Source organism: Patagioenas fasciata, chromosome 24 (assembly GCF_037038585.1).
Source record: "Patagioenas fasciata isolate bPatFas1 chromosome 24, bPatFas1.hap1, whole genome shotgun sequence".
In the NCBI taxonomy this organism is placed as follows: domain Eukaryota; kingdom Metazoa; phylum Chordata; class Aves; order Columbiformes; family Columbidae; genus Patagioenas; species Patagioenas fasciata.
The window spans coordinates 5,484,836-5,506,649 of NC_092543.1; the positions used below are offsets into that span (position 1 = coordinate 5,484,836).

Sequence of the window (21,814 nt, forward strand, 5' to 3'; positions counted from 1 at the left end):
TGATTTCTGGACCTGAGGAATCAGAGTCGTGGGTTCCCCCGTGTGCCGTTAATGAGCATCAGCTCCTCAGGTGAAGTGTTTGTGGCAGCTCAGCGGGTTTTCTGCACAGTGCATTAACCATGGGAACCCAGAGGAGCTGAGCTTCCCGTACGGTGTGGACGGGACAGACGGACAGATTTATACTTTACAGTGTTTCAAAGCATTTTCTGAAAGTGCTGCCACCAGGCAGCGCTGTGAAACCACATTTGCTGCTAGAAAACAGGCTGCTTGAAATGTTCCCCTTCTTGTCGTTTCTGTTCAGGTTTCCAACACCTCATATCTAAGCAGTGGAATATTTATTTATTTTTTAACTTCTCATTTTAACACCGACATGTTGAGCACCGAGCACGTGCTATTGCTGCGGTTCTGCAGCTGTCACTGTTTGATCCGATGTTGTGACATCCCAGCCCATCCCTCGGGTCATTAGTTCTGCAGGTTACAGAGCACTAAGTGAAGATGTCGGTTCAATAAGGAACGGGATGTCCTGCTTGATGCAACGCACGGGGACATTAAAGTTGCCCCGACACATTCCCTGTTACACCACCCAGTGCCCCCCAGCACCACAGAACAAGCTCCACTGGTCTGATTGAGAAAGGCGAATCTCCCCACAAGGACGGCGTCTTGTTACCGCTTCACTGCATTTATTAATTGCGGCCAGATAGAGTCAGCGGGGCCACCACCTTTCTGAACAAAGAAAAGTCACCCTTCTGAATATCAAAGGTGTCGGGAGAAGTGAGATCCTTGCACAAAAGGGCAGTTTGTCCTGGTGGCAATTGTGTATTTAGAAAGACACGAGGCTTGTGGAAAGCCTGACGGGTTGCACAAAGAAGAATATTTTACTCTAGCAAGCACTGGAACTTTATGCATTATTCAAACCCTTTGAAGACCAGAGACCTGTAAACCTTGAATGGGAGCAAGTGACCTGCACGTTCCAGCGAGGGGTGCGGGTGATCTGTGCCACCCCAACCCAGGAGGTGGCTGCAATGCTTCTCATGGCTTCTGTCCCTGTTTGCAGCAGCCCCCGTCCTCCTGCACCTCACAGGAAATCCCAGTGAGAAGTGCTCAGGATACACCTCGGAGAAACCATTCCTGACCCACGAGTGTCAAACGTAACTCAAACTAATGCACAGAAATGCAGTAGGGAAGCAGAAAACGCCCAAGAATTGAGTGAGATGAGAAGGGTGATCCAGCAAGGCCACAACAGACATGCCAGTGAAAAACAAGTCCCCCCTCCTCCAAATTAACACTCGCCCTCTAGGGCGGACAATCTCGTCAGGACTAATAGTCCAGGAGAAGCTCATTCTGCTGCACTTTGAGTTATAAATTCAAACACAAGAATTAGAAAAAAGAAAAGTGCCAGACAGGGCCAGGTTTTGAGACAGGCGGGCAGGCAGCCAGCAGCAATCCATCCAGAGAGACGGGAGGCATCTGCCTTGGCCTCTCCTTCTGTCAGTGCTTGCCTTTCACAACTTGCATTTACTTTATTAGCATCTTTTCTTTTTCTTCAGACATCCTCTGGCTGCTTTTTTTTTGAGGGGCATCTTCACCAACGCGCTTAAGGGATTTTTTTGTGTGTTTGTTTCACACCTTTGGTTTCTTTTCTCTGGATCCGACTCAGACTCTGCCAGCTTGGCTCCCTTTATCCAGCCCCGAAAGGACGGGAGCTGGAGCACCATGTCTCATCTTCTGCGCAAAAACTGGGGACGGCTGCACAAGAAAAACATGTGAACGCATCCCACCGCAAACCTGAGTCCCACACTGTGCTGGCTGTTAATGTTTCACCAGTATGAAGTGGAACTTCAATAACATAATGCAACAAATTCCCAATGAACACTTGCTGAGCAGCATGGTCGAGTACCAAAGATACCTTAACATGGTCTGGAGCAGCCACCGAATTCTGCAACAGAGCAAGAGAAGCTGGTCTAAACTTTCTCATATTCCCCCGTGCGAAAGGCTCTTTTGGAAGAGAAAACAACAAAGGACCACCTTTTAAAATGCCTTAAAATGAGGGACAGATAGGGCATCAGCAAAACCGGGAAAAACCCCTCTGCCTCTCAAGAAGGGGCAATTTATTGATTGCGAAGCATATAGGTACAACAGCAATTGATACTATGAGAGCCCACAAAGATTCAAGTTAACCATTCTTTTTCCAGAGCAGGATTTGAATAAATAATACAGGGACAGACATGACGCTGCGGAAGAAAAATTACGGAATAAAGCCCCCATCATGAAGGGAAAGAGAGGAAACTAGGAATGAGGAATACACTCTTTTTCCCTTATGGATATTGCAGTTTTCTGGGTGTAACGTGTAAAACTGAGGGCCAAGCTCAGTGAATTTTTCAAGTGGGGCATGACAACAGGGCCCCACAGGCACCACCCGAGACATCGGTGCCACGAGCGCCTGATTTATACTCCTGGCTTCAAACTGTTCTCATGGTTTATTCTCATGTGCTGATGCGAAATGGGTCAAACCCACAGAGCTTTCCGAAGCTCCCCAGCACTCAGCAAAGCCCGGTCCAGCCGGCTGAATGTTAAGCTTGGCTCAGGTGGCACGAACAACTACGGCAGTATCTTCAGAGGTAATTAGGCAGCTAATCACTTCGGAGAACTGAGCCTCTAATCGCTAGCTGGAAATATGAAGCAGACTTATTTCTTGTTTGTTTTAGCAGGCAGGAGGGTCGGATGGAGAGCTGTACTGACCTTTCCCAGCTTGGAGCTTTGCTTTTGGACGCTCCCAGGACACCCGGGCATCCCGAACGCAGGCTTTGGTGCTCTGCCATTGGACCAGCACTTGAGGAACAGAGATGCCAAAGCAATTAAGTCTGAAGAGCTTCTTTTTCTCTCTATGCATTCAAATTAACATTTCCCAACTTAGGCGTATCCACCAAAAATTATCAGTGTACTGGTTTTTTCCTAAAGAACAGGGGAAGAAGAAGAGTTAAAAGCGAGACATCAGAGAGATGGGACAGAAGAGCCTCACTTGAAACTACCAAGTTTTTCATTCCAAATTGAAACGTTGCCCTTTTTGTAACATGCAAACATGTTTCATCATCATTTAAACCCACTTTCAGTTCACCTGCTTGCAGCCCCATTTTGCCAGAGATACCAAAAACCTCCAAATGCTCCGCACAGGGGACAAAATCAGTGCCCTGTGCGTTACCTGCGCAGTGAATTATCACTCTGCTACTGAAACTTCAAGGAAAAGCGGCAAGAAAAGGACATTTCTTCCAAGGCTTCTCTATGCAGCGATAAATCTTTCAGCTGCCATCCAAGCTAATTCTACTCTGCCTTTAACCATGAGCGGATGAGCTGTGGTTTTGCTTCTAGGACAAGGCAGATTGATGGAAACGCATTTCCACCCCCTTTTCCTGCGAGGGGGCTGCTGAGAACACCGGGGCAGCTCAGCTTGGACTATCTGATGCCAACAGCACCATCAGCCCTCCAAAAATCATATAGTCTAATTTCTCTCTGAGCTGAGACACTATCATACCACGTATTAATCAATCTAAACACACACCGAGTGCCTTTTTTGTGTTCTACCTCTACCACTGGCTCAGGAATGTGACATTTCCATAATACACTCGGTTCCACTGAAACCCAGATAATTTGCAGGCTGTGGCCTTTCAGGAGGTGGGAGTCAGGCCTGACTTTCATACATCTCAATATTATATGCCCTTTACTCTTTCCAAAAACAACCACAGAGCTGCTGCCAGCACGAGGGGAAAGGGCAGGAGCCGTGGAACGCATGAGCCCTGCGCTTCCATTATCAAACCTGCGCCGCGCTGCCAACTTGGAGGAGTATTTTTAGACCTGGGGATTTATCAGAGACTTACTTATTAATGCAAAAGTGACACGAATACACTTGCAGTGTTCTGCTTTCCCTGTATTTGTACAAATTGGGTTGATTTCCTTCCCTTCTCCAGCTTTTCTAGACAAGGAAACTGGTGCTTATCCAACTGCTGTGAGGTCTTGGGCAAAGATAGGAAGGCATGGATGGGGGGCTGGGATTTGGGGGGATACAGGTTTGGAGGGGACACAGCATTAAAGGGGATACAGGATTTAAGGGGATACAGGATTTAAGGGGATCCAGGGCCATCTCCAAGGTGACAATTTCCATTCGTGCCACGAACAGCAAGCTCTACACAAACCCCAAAGTCAGACGGGAAATGAGCCTGGGTGCAAGCCCAGCATAAACTGATTATCTGTAATTCACAGACCAAATTTCCATGTTCTTTGGAATATCCTGCCTCGCAGAGACTCGCTGACATGTGGGTGATCAAGGCAATTAATCTGTATAAGCTTTGCGTAGGTAAACTGGATTAAAGCCCTGTGTGGACACATTAATCCAGAATTAGAAGCGGGCTTCTTTTCAGTTAGCTTTGAAGTACACAAATTTCATTCTGAACAAGAGCAGCCATACTACAGCTTAAGCAATTCACTTTACATTTATGCTGTTAGTTAACTTAGACTAATTTCCACCCAGGTATCCCCGTTTAAATAAGCCTGAAGCAAAACTACAGCCCAGCATCCTTGAGCTGTACTGGGTGATTTGGAACTGATACAGATCAAACAGCAACAAGCAGCAGGATCAGCGGATTCTGCACCGTCAGGGATCTCCGTGTGTCCTCGGCAGTGACAAAACCCCCGGCAGGGTCGGGCTGGTGAAACAATCGCTCTGGGTTTGCTGCTCCAGGTTCGTGACTCTGCAACATTTGGGCTTTCGGCCCATTTTTCTACAAGAGCCATATTTGGCTTGGCTGTGCAGATTATTGAACAGAAGGACAGGGGAGCAGGGGAAGGGAGGGAAGGGTTTCGTTTCTCTGGAGAAAGCTGCTGACAACCAGCAAAATAAAATCCCCTGGAGAGAAAGTGCTCGACAAGAGACTGAGCCATAGGAAATGTGTTATCGGCATCGCAGGAGGTACCGGCTGACGTCTGAAAAATGAAAGAGCTGAATAGATGGTGCTGTTAAAACCCTGAATGGAAGAGCAAGGGTGTGCAAGAGGAGCAGAAGGCAGGGTTTGTACCCAGCGAGCCAGGGGATGGTTTGCTCCAAAACAAGCAGACGATGTGATATTTCTTTCCCTTTGCACCCCCATTGTCTCACACACAGGCTGATTTCACCAGGCCTGTTTTCAATACAAAGCTATTGCAGCGACAATTGCAAATATTGAACGTGTTATGAAGCAATTCCCTGAGCTGGAAAGAGACGTTATGGAGGGGATTTTATCCCGATAAGCAGCAACTTGGCTGCAGAGACAGACACTGATCAGAATGTACGATTTGTTTCGTCCCTCTGAGCTAATTTATATTTAGTGAAAGAACAAATACAAACACACATAAATATCCCAGACTGATGCTATCCGATCTCTAAAAGGAAAAACACACCTTCTAGAAACATCAGCAGTTAACAAGCTTTAAGATTCAGGGTATTCCCCCATACACTGGCAAAAAACCCCATACCAACCATGTTTTACTAGAAAGCCAAACCCGAATGGTACCTGGAGGGCGCAATTTTGGGGGACAGAAGCCCTAAAACCAATTAAATATTGACCCGTTTTGTGGAAATAGGTGAGCAGATGGAAAGAAGGCCAAGCAGCACCCCTGATACACAGAAGGCAAATGTATTGAGCTTCGGACCCTGCCTTGAAGCAAAAAAGACCCACAAGAAACCGGGGTTCGCTGCTCCCAGAACGGCTTGTTTAGAATTTGGTGTCGTTCCTCATGTGCAAATCCTTCCTGCAGATGCAACCGCTTTATAAACAGCGATTAAGTTTGGACCTAGCCTAGGAACTTAATGAACTCGTTCAACTTCTGAACTGATTTAGTTAAAGAAGCCGTTTTTTCCCAGCATAAACAAGGCATGGGTTAAGTACAGCTATTCCATCAAGAACAAGCACGGGGCGGGGGGGGGGAAGTAAGAGCCTATTAGTATCTAAGAAAATAATGAATTTTACCTCTTTCTGTTCGCAAATGGGTTGGAGCAACTTACAGTTTTCTTGAATCTATTTATCATGGGAAATTTGCAAGATTATTCCTGCAAATAATTAGCTATTGATCTCTAAGTTTGCTTAGGGAAATGCGCTCGTGAGCAAGTCAATCTATTATTGAAGCGACAGTGGTTGTTTGGGGACTGGTGTCACTGGAACCCCATTTTTGGTCTCATACTAAACACAATTTCAGGTTTCTCCACAGGAGGAGGGAGGTGTTTGAAGTCTCATTTTTCACAGATTTGAACTCTTTTTTTCCTTCTTCCAATAAATGTTTTTTTCCCCAGCATTTGCTTAAAAGGCTTTGAATATTTCTTGGCAAAAAAATACAGCTATTTTATTAATATTCTAGGAACATTTTCCCAGCATTTAGATGTTCTAACTAACAATAACAGCATTAAGCGAGACCTCGAATTCCTCTTAAACCTGCAGAGCACGGGGACAACTTCAGATGCGCACAGCTGGGGACAGACCATTAATTTCTGCTCAGCTTCCCACTTCTTATCACAACAGACAAAGCTCTGATCACCAGAAACACCCTCCTATCCCCATTTTCAAGCAGCACTTATTGCCCTCTGGTTTGACTTCAGGTCGTATTTAACCACTCTCGGAAAAGCAAAGCAGACTTTTAGTCTGCAGTAATTAAGACAAGGCAAGAAACTAAGCAAATTAGCTATCAAACTTCAACAACTCCGCTTCATGCTTTGCTGGGCTTTGTCAGAATGAGCTGCCAACGCCTGATTTTAGAGCTTTTTATGGTGTTTATGGGGGTGAAGCAGCCCTGGATGGATTGCCCAGCACATCTATGTGCAGAGCGATGGAGCTCACACACTGGCCAAGCAGGTGAACGGCTGCAAACCAGTAGCTAAGGAAACCAGTTGGAACCGATATATTAATAATTGCTAATGCCAGAATAGTCTGGAAACGTCACATCTGCAGCCCAACACAAAGCCCAGCAGGCAGATCTGTGTCCATGTTGCAATACAAAAGGGAGAATCGCAAGCAACCTCTTGGGTCTCCAAGCAACTCGTGCTGGGTTTGCACTGGGGAAACGGGAAGAAAACCGCACCAATTGTCAGCATTTGTTGTTCTGAAGGAGCAAAACAACTTTACAACTGGCTAAGCTTTGCATCACCCAGTGTTTAACCACACACGGGCTGATGCTGCAGCATCAAAGCCCCATCTGCCGAAATGCAAGAAAAAGGTCATCAGGAGACAAGCCCCTTGCTTGGTGTCACATTTAATAGCAACCTGCACCTGAATCCTGCTTTTAGAGACCTAAAGGCACCCGCTACAGCTCTCGCCTGCCTTTCTGGACTCTTTGTGCTTTTAAGTGCTACTTGAGCTCCTTCACATCCCATTTCCCTGCTCATCCCCCATCTATACCACAGCAATTCTTCAAACCGTATGCAGCAAAACCCTCTACAAGTACAACCTCATCCTGATGCAAACAGAAGAGGTGCTGGTGTGAAATGTACTGTTTTAAATCACCAAGTCCACACCCAGTAGCGTTTGTTAACGCAAATACCTTGAACTGTCCTTAAGCCTTCAAATTCCCTCCTTCCTACGATGCCGACCTTGGCATCAACAACAGCTTTAGCGCTTTTTCCTCTTGGCGCTCCGTGCAAACCGGTGATGGGTCCAACAGAAATCTGCATTTCCTGGGCAAAGGAAGTAAAATTCTCTTTGGTGATGCTTTTGGGGTTTGGTTGTTGGTTTGCGGGGGGGTTGTTTGGTTTTGCTTTGTCTTTTTTTTTTTTCCCTTTTTTAAAGGCATGTTGTGAAAAATAAGAGCACAGAACCTGAACTTCAGAGAACTGAAACAAAGAACTACTGCATTCATAGCAACATACGGACTTCTATATGGTTAGTAGCATCTTGTAAGGTGCCTTTATACATGTACCACTCGTTCCATTAGAGTGGGGGGGAAGCATTTGGCACTTCCCATACGCAAAGACAATGAAGAAATGGATCAAACGCTCAAATTTTAAACATCCTTCATAAGGAACTCTTATAAAATCTGTATGCAAAGCACCACCGTGCTGCAAATACAAAGTCACAGACCGCACTGAATGAGTAAGGAACATCTCAGGCTTAAGTAGCATCCTGGCTGCTATTTAGTGAGGTGACACTTTATAATCTTTAATATACTTCTAAAACATGCCCTGCTGAAGTCCCTGCTAAATTAAACGAGCTCATTGCCTTGCGATGAAGTAGATGGCTGGAACTGCTACAAAATGACGCTGCTTCTCTGCCCCAGATACGCTTGTCACCGGTTAATTCTTCCACCCCCTTTTTTTCTTACCATATTAATGCCCTCCATCATAATAAGGATTCCTACCCACGGCAAAAAACTCAATTTACGCTATTTACTTTAACGACCTCATTTGTCATCCTAGCATGTGTGTCTGCCTCCGGGACCGCGGCCCCGTCACTGCCAGAAGGGCTCATTTACAGTTTGCTCTTTCATTATTATTTTTAAAGATTAAATTGCTTCCATTTCAAGGCAAACAGTCTGGGAACTCCCACAGCCCCGAGGACAGCGAGGTGCATTCATACATTTGATCGGTATATTTTAGGATCACGCACACCTCGGTCCCGAATGACTCGACCCATCTACACACCCCACTGTCTCGTCCGTCTCTTTCCATCACCTTTCACTTTGCTATTCCTTTTAATCTTTGCAAAAGATGCTCCGGTTATGACATTGGGATATTGCCGTAACATAGCAAGTTGTGGGAGGAATTTTAACTCTTTTCCTGTGTGTTTTTTGGGTGGAAGGAGAAGAATGTGATCGTTCCCTTCCCCAATGCACCAGTTCATCTGTCTGTTCTAAACCACATTTTCTTCATCCTGCAGCCTGACTACTCCAAAGAGGAGTATTTGTTCCCATTAGCTGATGTTTCTCTAGCGGTGTGTCTCCAATCCTGACGTGCTCAGTAAAATTCAATGTTAATTAAGTCATTTAAATAGGTTAGGGAAGAACGCGATACTTCATGTTTAATTACACCGCATGTTTTGTGGAAACAGCAGGACACAAACCGCTAGAACAAGAGCTCAAGAACTCTAAGAACTCAGTTATGTCCAAGTTACTGAGCGCCTACCTCATTTTCTGCAGCTCCATCACTTCTTTCTTGGTTTCCTTCCATTGCAAACATTTGTCTTAAGTCCCAATAAACATCAGCAAAACCCTTGACATCTGCCTTTAGTGATTTCCAATACACTGATAGGTTTTTTCAGAAGCCTTTCCCATGAATAAATTGATGCCAAACTAATAGTACTTGTTATTTATACAGAGACGTCCTTGCTTGGGGTGTCATCTAAACAGATTGCAGCAGGAGTGTAAGGAATAACGTCTTTTCCACATACATTTGAGTCTGATACAAAGTAGGTATTTTCTACAGAAAAACATGTTTCAGATGTCTCGTCAATATTTATGTGTAAAGTTAAACCAAAAATTTAAAGTTGCTTCTAGATAACATATGACAACGGCAATAAAACAATTTTGCGGGTTATGGATGATGTATAAAAGCTCATAAATATTACTCACTGTCAGATGACCAGGTTTCTGGTACCTAAGGAGAAGATGGAAGACACTAAAGCAGAGTTTTCCCCGGTTCCCTCAGGCCTTCCCTGGGTGATCACGTGCAGACGAGAGCGGCAGAAAGCTGGGGAAAAACAAGCAAGAATGGCCAACATTAGACCAGCAAAACCACTACTATGCGATCTACAAGAATTTGCTACTCCAGAAGCAATACAGCACCATCAAAGCTCTTAGGAACCCCCTAAGGACCCTCTCCCCAGATAGCTTTTACACTCAAGATGATGATTCCTTTCTCCCTGGTTTCCCTCTGCACCCCTTGTCACCTCATCTCTGGGGGACTGGTGTCGTCGGCAGACTGGTCGCTGGAGCACAGAGCGGCTGAGGCCTCAAACTTGAGATTGAAAAGGACTATTTACCATTTCCAAATAAACCTAGGGGGAATTTTAATAAGAATAGTAAGTTGGAAAACCCACTAAAATTGCTTGTGAAGCAGGGGAGAATTCCCGTTGTTCCTGGTTTACAGGTGGGGAAACTGAGGCATGGACCCAGTTTACAGCCCATCACACACAACCTGAATCTTGCTATGATCTAAAAGCTCGAGACGAAAATTTTGCCTAAGCAGGTGTATTCCCGTAAAAAGGGTCATGTTTAACAACCCAGACTTTCTGGCACTCTCTTGCCCAAAGAGTTTCTGATCCACTTAAAAGGGGTCAAAGCTCTTTCCGATCGACATGAACCTCTCGCTCGGCATCTTCTGACACCATCTCCAGCTGTATAGAGGAGTATTTGTAGTCGCGGCAGGTAAACAAGCCGTGGACAGGGAACACGACTAATTTAATAGCATGAATTATTTACACATACATTGAGGAAAGCCATCTTGCTACACAGCAGTTCCAGCAGCAGGGATTATTAATTTATAACTCAGCTACAGCTACATTAAACAGAACGAGGCTTCCATAAAAACTTAACTGTGGAGACACGGAAAATATTGCCTAACGCATCCAGAAAGTACAACAGGGCTCCCTAATACAGCCTCAGCCGTTAGTCAAAAATCGATTAAATCTCTTAAACAATGAAACAACATCCACGGGCTCACAATTTGCATCCAGACGGGCCTACTTGGCTGCAAAAGCAATGTATTTTGTTAGGTTCTGAAATAGCGAAATTCCTCCTTTTCAGAACAGCAATGCCAAAATACCTTCCTCCCTCAGCACTAAAACCTTTGTGAAGATAACAGTGCTGAGCATCCCCGCTCCTGCAGTCTCCCTGCATCGATCTGGTCGGAAACAAAGGGAAAAAGAGACTCCCCAAAGGGAAAATGGGAGAAACATTTTGAGGTGGGATGCTGGGAATAACAAGATCTGATGAGAAGCTGCAGAATTGGTGGGGGAAAGGAGGGAACCGGGAATACCTGAGCAGAAAGTCAAAGAGAAGGAAATGGGGCAGGAGCCTACGGAGAGTCAGAGCGGAGATTTGGGCTATGGAGAATTTAGGCCATACAAGCAATGAAAAATATGCAGACAGACATGTCCAGTTCCCTCTGGAAAAAGAAACGTAGATGACAAATCTGTAGGGAGAAACCTGGTTGACAATGAGGAGTCTGAAGATTAGAAATAGATGAGGAGCCAGAGGCGAGACTGAGCATGGGGCAAGAGGAGCTTCGTGCTTCATAGCACCATGTCACAGCTTCAACCACAGCCTTTCAATAGGCATTGGCATGGCAGAAACCCACAGTTCGGTTGTGCAAAACGTAGTTTTAAAGACACTGTTCCTCGGTTTAGCTCCCAGCCAGATGCTTCATATCCTTGTGTGTATTGTATCATCTGCAAAGGAATAGAAGCCGCTGCTCTCTGCACGTTCCCAGCACACGATTTATCCTGATAAACATGCTAATGGCTGGACCGCCTGCATCCTCACGTGGGTTTTTTGCCCAATAGACGGCTGACACAACAAATTAATCTTCATACACTAGAGACACAGTTCCTGTTAATGACTGGAAACCCTCCATAATGCACCGTGAGCAACAGGAAATCATTTTGTAAAGCACAGCCTTGTAGGACCGAAAGGGCAGGTTGGGTTGTCTGTTCTTGTGGTTTGAGTGTTGCTGCTTTCAGGAGAGGCGTTTGGTACTTTCTGGATGTACAGAAATGATTTTATATTGGGGCCAGAAGAAAAGGCACCTAAAGGCACTTCAGCTTGATAGAATAGTAAGGAGAAAGCGTGATCAACCCAGTAAAGCGTTTCTTCTGTCTTGTACAGATGTATTTTGGGCACTTTCAAGAATCCCATGTTTGACCTACTTAGAAATCACTTTGTGGTATTGCATAAACCACCAGGCAGTGACGTGTCTTGGGTCAGCCCTAAATCCCAGGCCTCCCTACACCTGGGCTGAAGAAGCAGCCTCCCTGTAAAAAGAGAGACATCAAGAACCTCTTTGCTCCTTGGCTTGAATTAGGATTATCATGATTTACCTGCAGAAAAGGGACTAACAAGGAGCATTCGGTGTCACCGCGGCGGTTTCCATGGTGGTGCTTTCTGCTGCTCTATCAGACCCTGCCGAGGTGACGTGGAACAGTTCAATGGCAGTAAATAAGAAAAACCACAACCCCGAAACAACAACAAAGAAACTGCCTATTAACTGCAAATACTGGAAAGGCAGAAAGGTTAATGATCCCAGCAGGGTGGAAATTCCCCTGTGCCTGGGATTTCAGGCAGCGTGAAAGGCAAATTCATACTGAACTTGGGAGGAAAAAGAGAAGGGTGCTTCTAAGAGGGAGACAACGGGTTAGATGCATCCAGGACATGGTCTACTTGCTCAGTTGCTGACCAAAACAAGTGTTTCCATAATTTTCCAAGTCCGGAATATCATTCAGAGCCCTGTCCCTAAAGCACCGAAGTCAGGAGCATCTGTGAGCTTTCAATCAGCCGTTTCCTTGCCCCTTTGCTTTGCCAGTGCAGAGCTGACAGCGCGATGGTCCTTGGCACGAGCTGCTCCATAAACGCAGCTCCAGAAACGCCCATCTCCCCCACCAGTGACCGAACTCCTCCCAGCACCTCATTACCAGCTCTCCCAGTTGCCTGCCCCGCATCAAAGGGCTTTCCTGGGGCTTTGACAACCATTTCCCTGCTTGCAAGTGAAAGCTGTTGCAAGCTCTTTTTTTGTATTAAAAGATTTAGGGGAGCTGAAATAGGATTTACCCATAAATGGAAGAAGCTCCAGTTTTGCATCCTGCCATGCACAGTAGATGATCCTGATCCTGAGTGAGATGAAGTGTAATACCTGCCTGAGCTACCTGGATCCTCCTTGGCCTCCCACACAGACACGGCAATCCCTCCTTCGATTGCAAAACAACCTTACAAAGCAGCTTAAGATGGGGAAACTGAGCGCCAAGACCCAAACTGGACGTCAGGCTGCTTGCAAAACAGCACCAAGCACGAATGTGCGCCGTCCTGTCTGCACCGGGGTGGATTTTCATCATTGCTATTCATCTTCGAGCGTAAATTCTCAAGGAAATAAGTGAGCCCTTATTTCCCAGCAGTGAAAATGCCTTTAGGCATCATCACATCCAGAGTGATTTCCCTCACTGGAAGATTTTGCATCTAATGTGCCCCTTGTCGTAGTCACTCTGGTGCGCTGGATGTGGAGCAGAGAGCGATCGTGCAGGAGCCTGAGCGCACGATGGAGGCTGCGAGCGTGCACAAGCAGATCCGAACGCGTTTGTACCCCCAATAGCACAAACCCTGCCCTCCACACGGGGTATTGATGGCCATTCCGCACAGCACATCGCTACGAAAGCCCAGGAGGGCTGCGCGCTGCATCTGTCTAACTCCGAGTCAGCGCCGCTTCAGGCAGCTGTTCCGGGGAGATAATTAAAGATGGTCTTCAAATCCATAAATCAAAGAGAGAAAGACCTTGGAAAGGGGGACAAAAGGAAGAAAAAAAGGCCTTAAAAATATGCCCTGTGCTGTATAATACTCAGATAGGTTCTTTCCAGGAGTAATTGTGTTTCAGAAACAGCGTGCGGAGACTCCGCAAGTGACTTGGGGCCCCAGGTGGGGAAGGAGTTCAGTCTCTGGGTGCCTATGTAGCTCAGCTCTGCTGTTAAACCCCAGACCTTGCCTGCGTGGCCTGCCAGGGAAGAGGCAGACGGTGGTGGTTCCCCAAGGAAAAGCTGTCGAGCCGAGGGGACGTGACTGGCTCTGAAAAAATACCAAGGGGGAGCAACAGGGAGAATTTTTTCCACAGCCCATACACACAAGGAGAAAACTTAACCAACAACGAGCTCCTTTAATGCCTCCCCGATGAGCATTAACGTTTTATCAGCATCGGTAAAGTCACAGAATAGTGGAGAGGGAGGCAACTCACTTCATAGCAAAGGAGAAACCGAGGCACAAGAGGGTGAAGGTCGACAGATATGAGACTATTTCCCAACAAACTTCACAAGTGGACACTTATCACTCTTTTTGGTGGTTTCAGCTCAGCAACATTTGCCCCGTGGCACATAGAGGGTAGCAGAGGTTCAGGTTCTAAGAAAGAGGATGAACATGGAGGAGACACCAAGTTCCGAGCAGCTGTGGGTTAGCCAAGGCCATTTTAAAAACAAGAGATCCTGTGCATCAGGCAGAACGGCGCGTGGGGCTTTTTTGGGGACAGATCTGTGGAGTCTATCCGGAACTAAAGCAGAATTCTTAATGAAACAGACGCGCTGCGCTCTAAATTTAGCTGCGCTATTAATGCTTTTAAGCAAGTACATCTCCAGCCGTGGGGCGGCTGGAGTTTCACTCACAGTGTTTGCTCCCATCGGGCCAAATCTGAAACCAGTGGCAAAACCCCCCTGGGTTTGCAGAGGCCCAGGGCTGGGCTCGCTCTTGCTGTCCCTCCCCACCCTTGGTTGTCCATTCAGTAGCCTAAGTGAGCCTACAGTTGCTGATACTTGTAATACCATGTTATGCTTTAGCCTTTCTGGCAGCAAAGGAGGAAGGTCGGAGCTTGCTGCGTAGCTGGTGGAGTGAGACAGCAAAATAAACAGTAGCTGAAATCCAAAGGAAATATCTATCTTTTCAATATCGGATCTGTTAGTCTAATACTCTTTGTGTTGCAAAACCAGCTTCTCTATTGCACTCCAGCTACATTTACATCAGATGTGCCATATATCATAGAATAATACAGACAGGAACCGTGACTTGTCTGGTAAATCGCTTTCTGCTTGCAATATGCTGATCTCTATGGGATGGGAATGTATGAAATCTGTGGATTGAAGGCAGTATTGCAATCTGCGCTATGACAGTAGACGGGAGGGATGTTCATATCAAACCCATGCTGCAATTTATTGTTTAGTAAAAAAAAACAACAACAAAAAAACCAACCCAAACCCTTGATTTATAAATATTTCACCTGGGAAGAACCATCACTCTTTAAAACCGAGCACACAGACAAGCTTTCCAGTGCTAACAGATGATTGAAGAGGGTTGTCTGGATGGATATGCTGGGGACTCGGAGAGCTGCAGCTCCTCTGTAACAAAGCCCACCAGAATCAAACAGGAACAGAGCTCACGCTTTTTTCTGTGGGAACATTAATAGCCAGCAATCCTTCATTTATTCTCTATTCCAATTAAGCACGTTAAATGATAAGCAGGGGTTAAACACTGGTATGGGTTGTTCCATACAGAATCAGGAGAGGTGCATTTGTTCCAGTGTTAAAGAACAGATTAGAAACTCACCTGTCCTGCCAAACTCTCTGTCCTTGCTCATAAGGTCAAGAAGCCCAGACTGATGCCTTAATAAACCCAAACACCAACTCCTGTCCATCACTGCTGGGCTTATCAGTTGGAGACACCTCCTGCTGCCAACAGCCTGCTGCTATTTTTACTGAGCCGATGCTTTCACACCTCCGGGTGTGCCCACTCCACGCGTTGTTCACACCTCGTTAACTCTTAGCACCTCTGAGGACCCTGCAGATAGGTGTGAAAGGACTCCTCCCCTGGACAGCCGTGTGCTTCCATAGGGACAGGGACATAAACAGGAGCCAGAGCTGCTGGCAGCACTGTGCCCGTCCAAGGGGAGCGGGTGACTGTGTCTTCGCTCCTTCACAACTGCTGGACAGTTTCTCCCTTCTCTTTTTTATAAACAGTCTGGAGTTAAAGCCAAAGAAGAAGAACATCCACTCAGCAAGGGCCTGTATCCCTTGGGCTGACTTCACCCAATTCCTGCCATTTTCTGTGTGCAACAATAGTGGGAGCACAACCTTCCAGCAAGGGGTCAATGTGTCCACCGATATGTGACATGGGGAACTAAGTTTAAGGCTCATAGTCCCAAACTAGTAATTTAATTCCTGAACAAACCTTTCCTGCACTGCCAGATGTGCTAACGATTCACTCTGCAATCACCAGGAGCATGAAGGGCCAGGTTTTATCAGTTCATCCTCAAGTCTTTCGGATGGCCATGCAGGACATAACATCATTCCCTTCCTTCACCAGTTGCTACAACTTCACTAAGATGTAGGCAAAATGTGACAACCAACCCAATCATAGTCTTGGAAATATTCCCAAAGCACCCACATTAGTGATAATTAGATAAGAAATATAAATCCACTTGATATCAGCTCAGAGTTTTTCCAATAACTTCCTGCTACGTCTTTGGAACGAGCACTATTTAAAGAAAGAAGACCACAAATTCAATTGAGATGGAAATAAATGTATATGCCAAATCTAATTTGGCTTTAAAGAATGCTCCTAGTATTTAAAACCTATCAGTTTTGCCCTTCCACCTCGGTTATTAATAGCGTAGGTGCAAAAGCAATCAGACACTTTTCCTGGGATGAACCAAGCTAATGGAGGGTGGGCCAACCTGTGGCCGCTATGTTGGGCTCTTGAAGGGTATCTGGGTGCATATCAGAACATGGTGTGCAAACGCTTTGCTGAATCCAGCCTGGCTGCGATTTACCACTAAGAATAAACACTTCCTAAAAATAAACCTGTACTTTCCTGGCTTTCTTCCTTTCTTTCCTTCCTCTCTAGGTACCTTCTTTTCTGCTCTTTATGCAAAAAGACCTCTCCTTTTGAGCACGATCAGGGCCTCCCAGCACAGAGGATTAGCCACAGTAAAGTTCAACTCATTTCCTAAAACTATTGATACAAGAATAAAACATTTCTGAGCCAGGCCTCTATTCTACAGTCATTTTACGAAGGCTGTCATTTCATCCTCGTAACAATCAGTAAACTGTGTAAGAACTGAATTAGCGAATCAATTTGGATCAAGAAAAGGGTGCTTCTTTATGTCAGAATTGCAACGGGATGGATTTAGAACCTATATTCAGTTGAGAAAACAAATAGAACCCCCTCAGACTCAAGGACCACAGGGCAGCTTCAGGTAGAATGGGATTTACTAGAAACTGGAGGAAGTTATTGGAAAAATGATCCTGTTCTTTTCTCCAGTGCAAACAACCCATAACTAGATATTCAGGACCAAGCTGTACTGTATCAGCTTCGGTACTAACATAACAAAAAGCACCCTAGATAGCGTACATTGCACACGAATTTCAAGGATTTATGCCCGAGGGCACCTCATATTTTCTGCCTTCAGACACTGCTATGAAGCTACGCTGATTTACAACAGCCTGGATGTTTCCTCCCGCCACTGAAGTTTTCCACCTACAAAGCAACCGAAAGGACAGAATCCAACACCACGGACTCCAAGGAGATCGTTAATTCAGGTTATCAACAAAACTTTGCCCTTTGGATACAGTTTGCCTGGCCCAAGGAGCCCACTGCAATTATTGGGCCATATCCTCAAATACCGGTTAAACATCTCAGTGATGAGAAAAGCAGCAAGCTTAATTTCCACGCCTATCCATCCTTGTAAAGATGCACTTTATAAGGCCCAATGTCCTCCGGTAATGAGCGGGTTAATAAGCAGCTACCCAGTTTTCGCGGCCACAGCCTGTTTTCCAGCGTGGGGTCACAGATTGGCAGCCCCGTTTTAATGAGCTGTGTCCTGCGAATTTCACCGTCACTTCAAGTCTAATAAGGGAACCCACAGGGGTGGTGTTTTCAATTTGCTCCTCTCGCCTGCGGTTTGTACCATACATCACACATAGCAGCTCGCAGCTGGGGAAAAAGAATTAGCTTGTATTCCCCATATGGGGATTTTATAATTCAATATTTATTAAGGCTGGGGTCCTCTCATTTGAAAAGCCAACGAGTTTGCTTTACTATGTGTGGGATATATTACATTAATATAGTGAACAACTGCTTCCAAGAACTAATTTAGTGACGGTGTTGAAAAGCCCCGCGCACTATAGGAAATATTATGAACAACTAAGGATCCTTAATACTTTGTCTGACCGAGCCTTGTGCATACAAATTACACAGAATTTGAAGCCCTGTTCCCACCATCAGAACTAAGGGCTACTTTACAACTGAAATGACACCTAAATGTCTAATTTTAATTTCAAATTCACTCTATAAAAGCACGGCCTGATTGTTTTCCTCCGTTCTAAGGAAGGCTTATGAAAAATGAGCAGATCTAAGCTTTACTTCAATGTATGTGAATGAACACAGCTATCGGCTGAAGATCGGTGTGAAGCAGCGTTCCCTGATATTCATTAATTCTTCCAGACATCTGATATTCCCTTGTACACGCAGCAGCAAACCACTATTGCTCAGTAAATAATACCACTGTCCCATGAGAAATTCAGAGATCTATTTTCAACTTTCTACTTAAAGGGAACATGAAATATTCCATTATTTTTGAAGATCGGATATATCCATCTTCATATTCATACAGAAAACTCTCTATTTGAGATGCTTTCTCTTGGCATTTGGAGATGAAGTTGCTCTATTGAACAGAATTAAAGCGTTTCATTTTAGTGAGTTTTGGCATTAGCTTATGCTTCTCTACTGTCCATTAGTGTCAGAAATGAGCTATAGATCTATTTGCAATAAATGTTTTTATAAATATGCTTGTATACTGTAAATTCAATGTAAGTCACTTCACAGCAAAACACGCACAGTGAGTCACCAAAAAGACGGAGAGAATGTTGTCTTTTTGATGGAAAAATGAGATAATTAGCCAGTAAAGAGCAGGAGACAACACATAATCTGAGTGAAAGAAGGTTTCTGCTAATTGGTAGGAACCCCCCAAATAAAGAGGAGCAATGCAAGTCTTTCTTCATCTGTCTGTCACAAATACTCCTATAACTGCTTTGCACATCGTTGTGAACGGTCCCTTTATTTGCTTTTCTGCTTAAACTGTTTGAGTTAATGTGATTTTTCAGTTAAATGAGTAACAACAAGAGATTTCTCATCTACGAGTGTGGCAAATATGTTAAGCACGGCTGGAGAACTTCAACATGTGTCTCTCTCTGTCGTACCCAAAGGCAAATCACGGGCTGCCACTCTTTGCACAAAATGGAATGAGCACCCTTAAACCCAGTTTTAATTTGCCATGTCCGGCTGGAAAAAGCTCAAGATATCAAAAAAGAAAGTTCTCCCTTGTGCTACCGAAATGACAGATTCCATTGCCTGGAGAGCAGGAAAAGAACACAGGGTGGGAAACAAAGAAAAACAGCTTTACCTGCGCTACAGTTAATCAAAATTAAATGTCAAAGAGAACAAGAAAAACCGAGGTGGTAACATAAAGAGGACGGGATCCATGAGAAACTCAGAGCAATGAAAAGGTCGAGGGAGCCTATAAATAAAACCTAAACCAGACAAGATCTGGGGAGGCAGAAAGCTCATCAGAAGAGTACAGCGCTCAGGCAATGTAATATGTTTTATGCAAATGGAACAATTACTGTGCCAGGTACAAAAACCATCCTTACTCTGAACACTACGTACAGCCCATGTGAAGCATCAAAACAAGGCATAAGCTGATTGTATTCCTTGTACGGGCACACAGCTCGGGCACGGCAATACGGAGCCATTCTCGCTCCTGCCAGGCTGCCCGATGGAAGCCGTGTCCCCCTTCGTTGTTTGCTGCATGAACCCAGAATAAGAAACACCTCCTACCTCCATGAAATCGCAGTCGTGAGGGCCCAACTCTAAAAATCAACCACAATACTCATGGGCCTTCCTGAGCTGGAACCCGAACAGATACAGCATCAAAGCAACATGCACAGAATTGTCCAGCGGGTCAGTAAAGTCAGGGATAAGTCTGAGTCTGAGTCACAGCCCATTGCCTTAACCATCAGTTATGCTGCCAATATTGTATATATCGAAGCACAGCACTGTGTTCTAGGCTGTTCATTCGGGTTATTCATTCCGTTTGTGCTGACAATTCTCTATTTCGGTGCATCGCAGGAAAACCACCCGGCTCTGCAGCCACAACAGAGGCAGCACCGCGAGATCTCAAAGCAGACGGGTAGGAAAACCAGGGGAAGCACAGGGCAGCAAGACGGCTGTGATTCACTAAATAACATGTGAAAAGATATTCTCTGCTATCCAAAGGTACTTAGGGAGCTGTTCCAGCTGCCCCCCCAGGATGCCAGGTCCTGGTCCTACCCCCCTGCGTTTCGGATGCTGTTTCAGATGTGGTTTGTCGAGAAGTTCCGTTCGGGGAAGGATGAGCCCCTCGTGGCCTCGGTTCAAGGGTCCATCTCCCTGCCCACACCTGGCATCTGCCTCTGCTCTTTCTATTCTGGGAGGCAGCGGAACAGCTGAGCTCTGCGAGGCAGATGGGGCGTGAATTCGGTAGCGATTGTGCTGCTCGTTTGTTTGGCGTTAAAATGATGGGCACACGATGGAACAACCCAGAACAAACACGGAGGGGAGGTTATGAATGCCGAATAGCTTTTACCAGCATTAACGTTCCTCTTAGTGCGAGTTTTTCCTCTCATTCAGGGGTAAATCTGCATAAACACGGAGGTTGTAGTTGTCATCCTCATTCTCATCAGGTGTTTTGTCTGATGGGCTGTGGTTTCCTATAGTGCATTTCTTTCACTCTTGGGCAATGGGAATAGACATTTTGGTTTCACTGCTGGGTTCACTGCACACAAGGGTATTTGGGTGACAAAAGTAGAAAGGGGGAAGCATTTGTTTCCTCCATGAGACAGAAACACAGACTCATAGAATTTTTTATCAACCTTTGGCTTTATCTGCATTTATTTTTCTGAGCTCTAAGTCCGTGCGGGATTTGAGGACCATGGTAAAGTTAAAGAACTTATGTTAAGATTAGGACCCCAAAAACCTTCATGGACCAGGGCAGTGAGTTTGGTGGAATCTCAGCCAAGCCCATAGTTCCTGGTTGTGCATATTGTAAAAACACAATTCCATTCAACCTTAAAGGAAAAAGTATTAAAGGAGCTATGGGTCAAAAATATGATGTGTTTTCACTCAGAAAATGCGAGCTAGTGTTGCTGGATATGCACTTTGTAACTGCAAAAAGCATGAAATCCTTACAACACTGCTGCAGTGGTCTTATGCTGAATGAGGAGTTCTATGAATATTTCAATTACAAGACAAAGTTTGAAAGAATAGAGCTAAATTCTGTATCTGCTTATAGCAGCGCCCTTCAGTGCTCGCTAAACCAGCGGCACCACTAAAGTCGCTCTAGAATTGCACTCGTATCAGCACAAGAAACACGGATTTCAGTCAGACTTTAGTTAGATTTCATGCTTCCCTTTAACTTAATTAAGTGTCCTCTTCATCATCCACTGAACCACTGCTTAACACGTTCTAGCAAAATGCCTCTCAGATACGGCTGGCAACGCATGGAGCTTATCACAGGGTATTAATTACTTGAGCATAAATAACATCCCCTCTTATCACAGCTTCATGATCCACTATTTCTGTTGGGAATATGTGCATAATAACAAGTGAGGGAAAACAATGAGGGGGCAAATTTAAGCCTGGAAATGAGTGACGGGTCTTGCAATGAGTGAAAGCTTAAGCCGTGCAAATTAAAATGGAAAGTAAAGGTACATATACGTGGATGGATTGGGAATTTTGCTTCTCAATGATACATTTATAAGGCAGATGTAATTATTCAGTGTTTTGAATATGTATTTTTAGCTTGTTTACTGGGTACATCATATAAATATGAATGGTTATTTGTGCATGAATAGTGTGTTTACAGGTTATAAATGTTTCTTGTGGAGTATTAATATCTTTGAAAGTACAGAGGCTGGTGAGTGTGTAGTATATACTGGATATTTATGTGGGTGGACATATCTATGTGAGCTATTTCAACTCACATAAGGCTTGTGTTTAAATGTTCACTACAGCAATAAGTGGGTCTATTATG

At 45.0% G+C, this 21,814-nt stretch overlaps 1 protein-coding gene across 2 annotated transcripts in view; it reads right to left on the reverse strand.

Annotated features, from left to right (window-relative positions):
* Nucleotides 1-431: 431 nt before the first annotated feature.
* The window catches only part of KCNJ5 (potassium inwardly rectifying channel subfamily J member 5), a 66,077-nt gene continuing 44,694 nt past the window's right edge, over nt 432-21,814 (reverse strand). Inside the window, exons 3-5 of one of the 2 annotated variants that reach the window (XR_011735635.1) lie at nt 9,580-9,697; nt 2,740-2,952; nt 432-1,936 (exon numbers count right to left, since the gene is read on the reverse strand). Coding sequence is in view for 1 of the 2 variants with exons in the window: in XM_071798687.1 (XP_071654788.1) it covers nt 9,582-9,697 (116 nt within the window). In the remaining variant the exon portion in view is untranslated. Of the gene's footprint in view, nt 1,937-2,026; nt 2,953-9,579; nt 9,698-21,814 lie in introns of those variants that run through there. The other variant, XM_071798687.1, reaches the window with a different exon arrangement.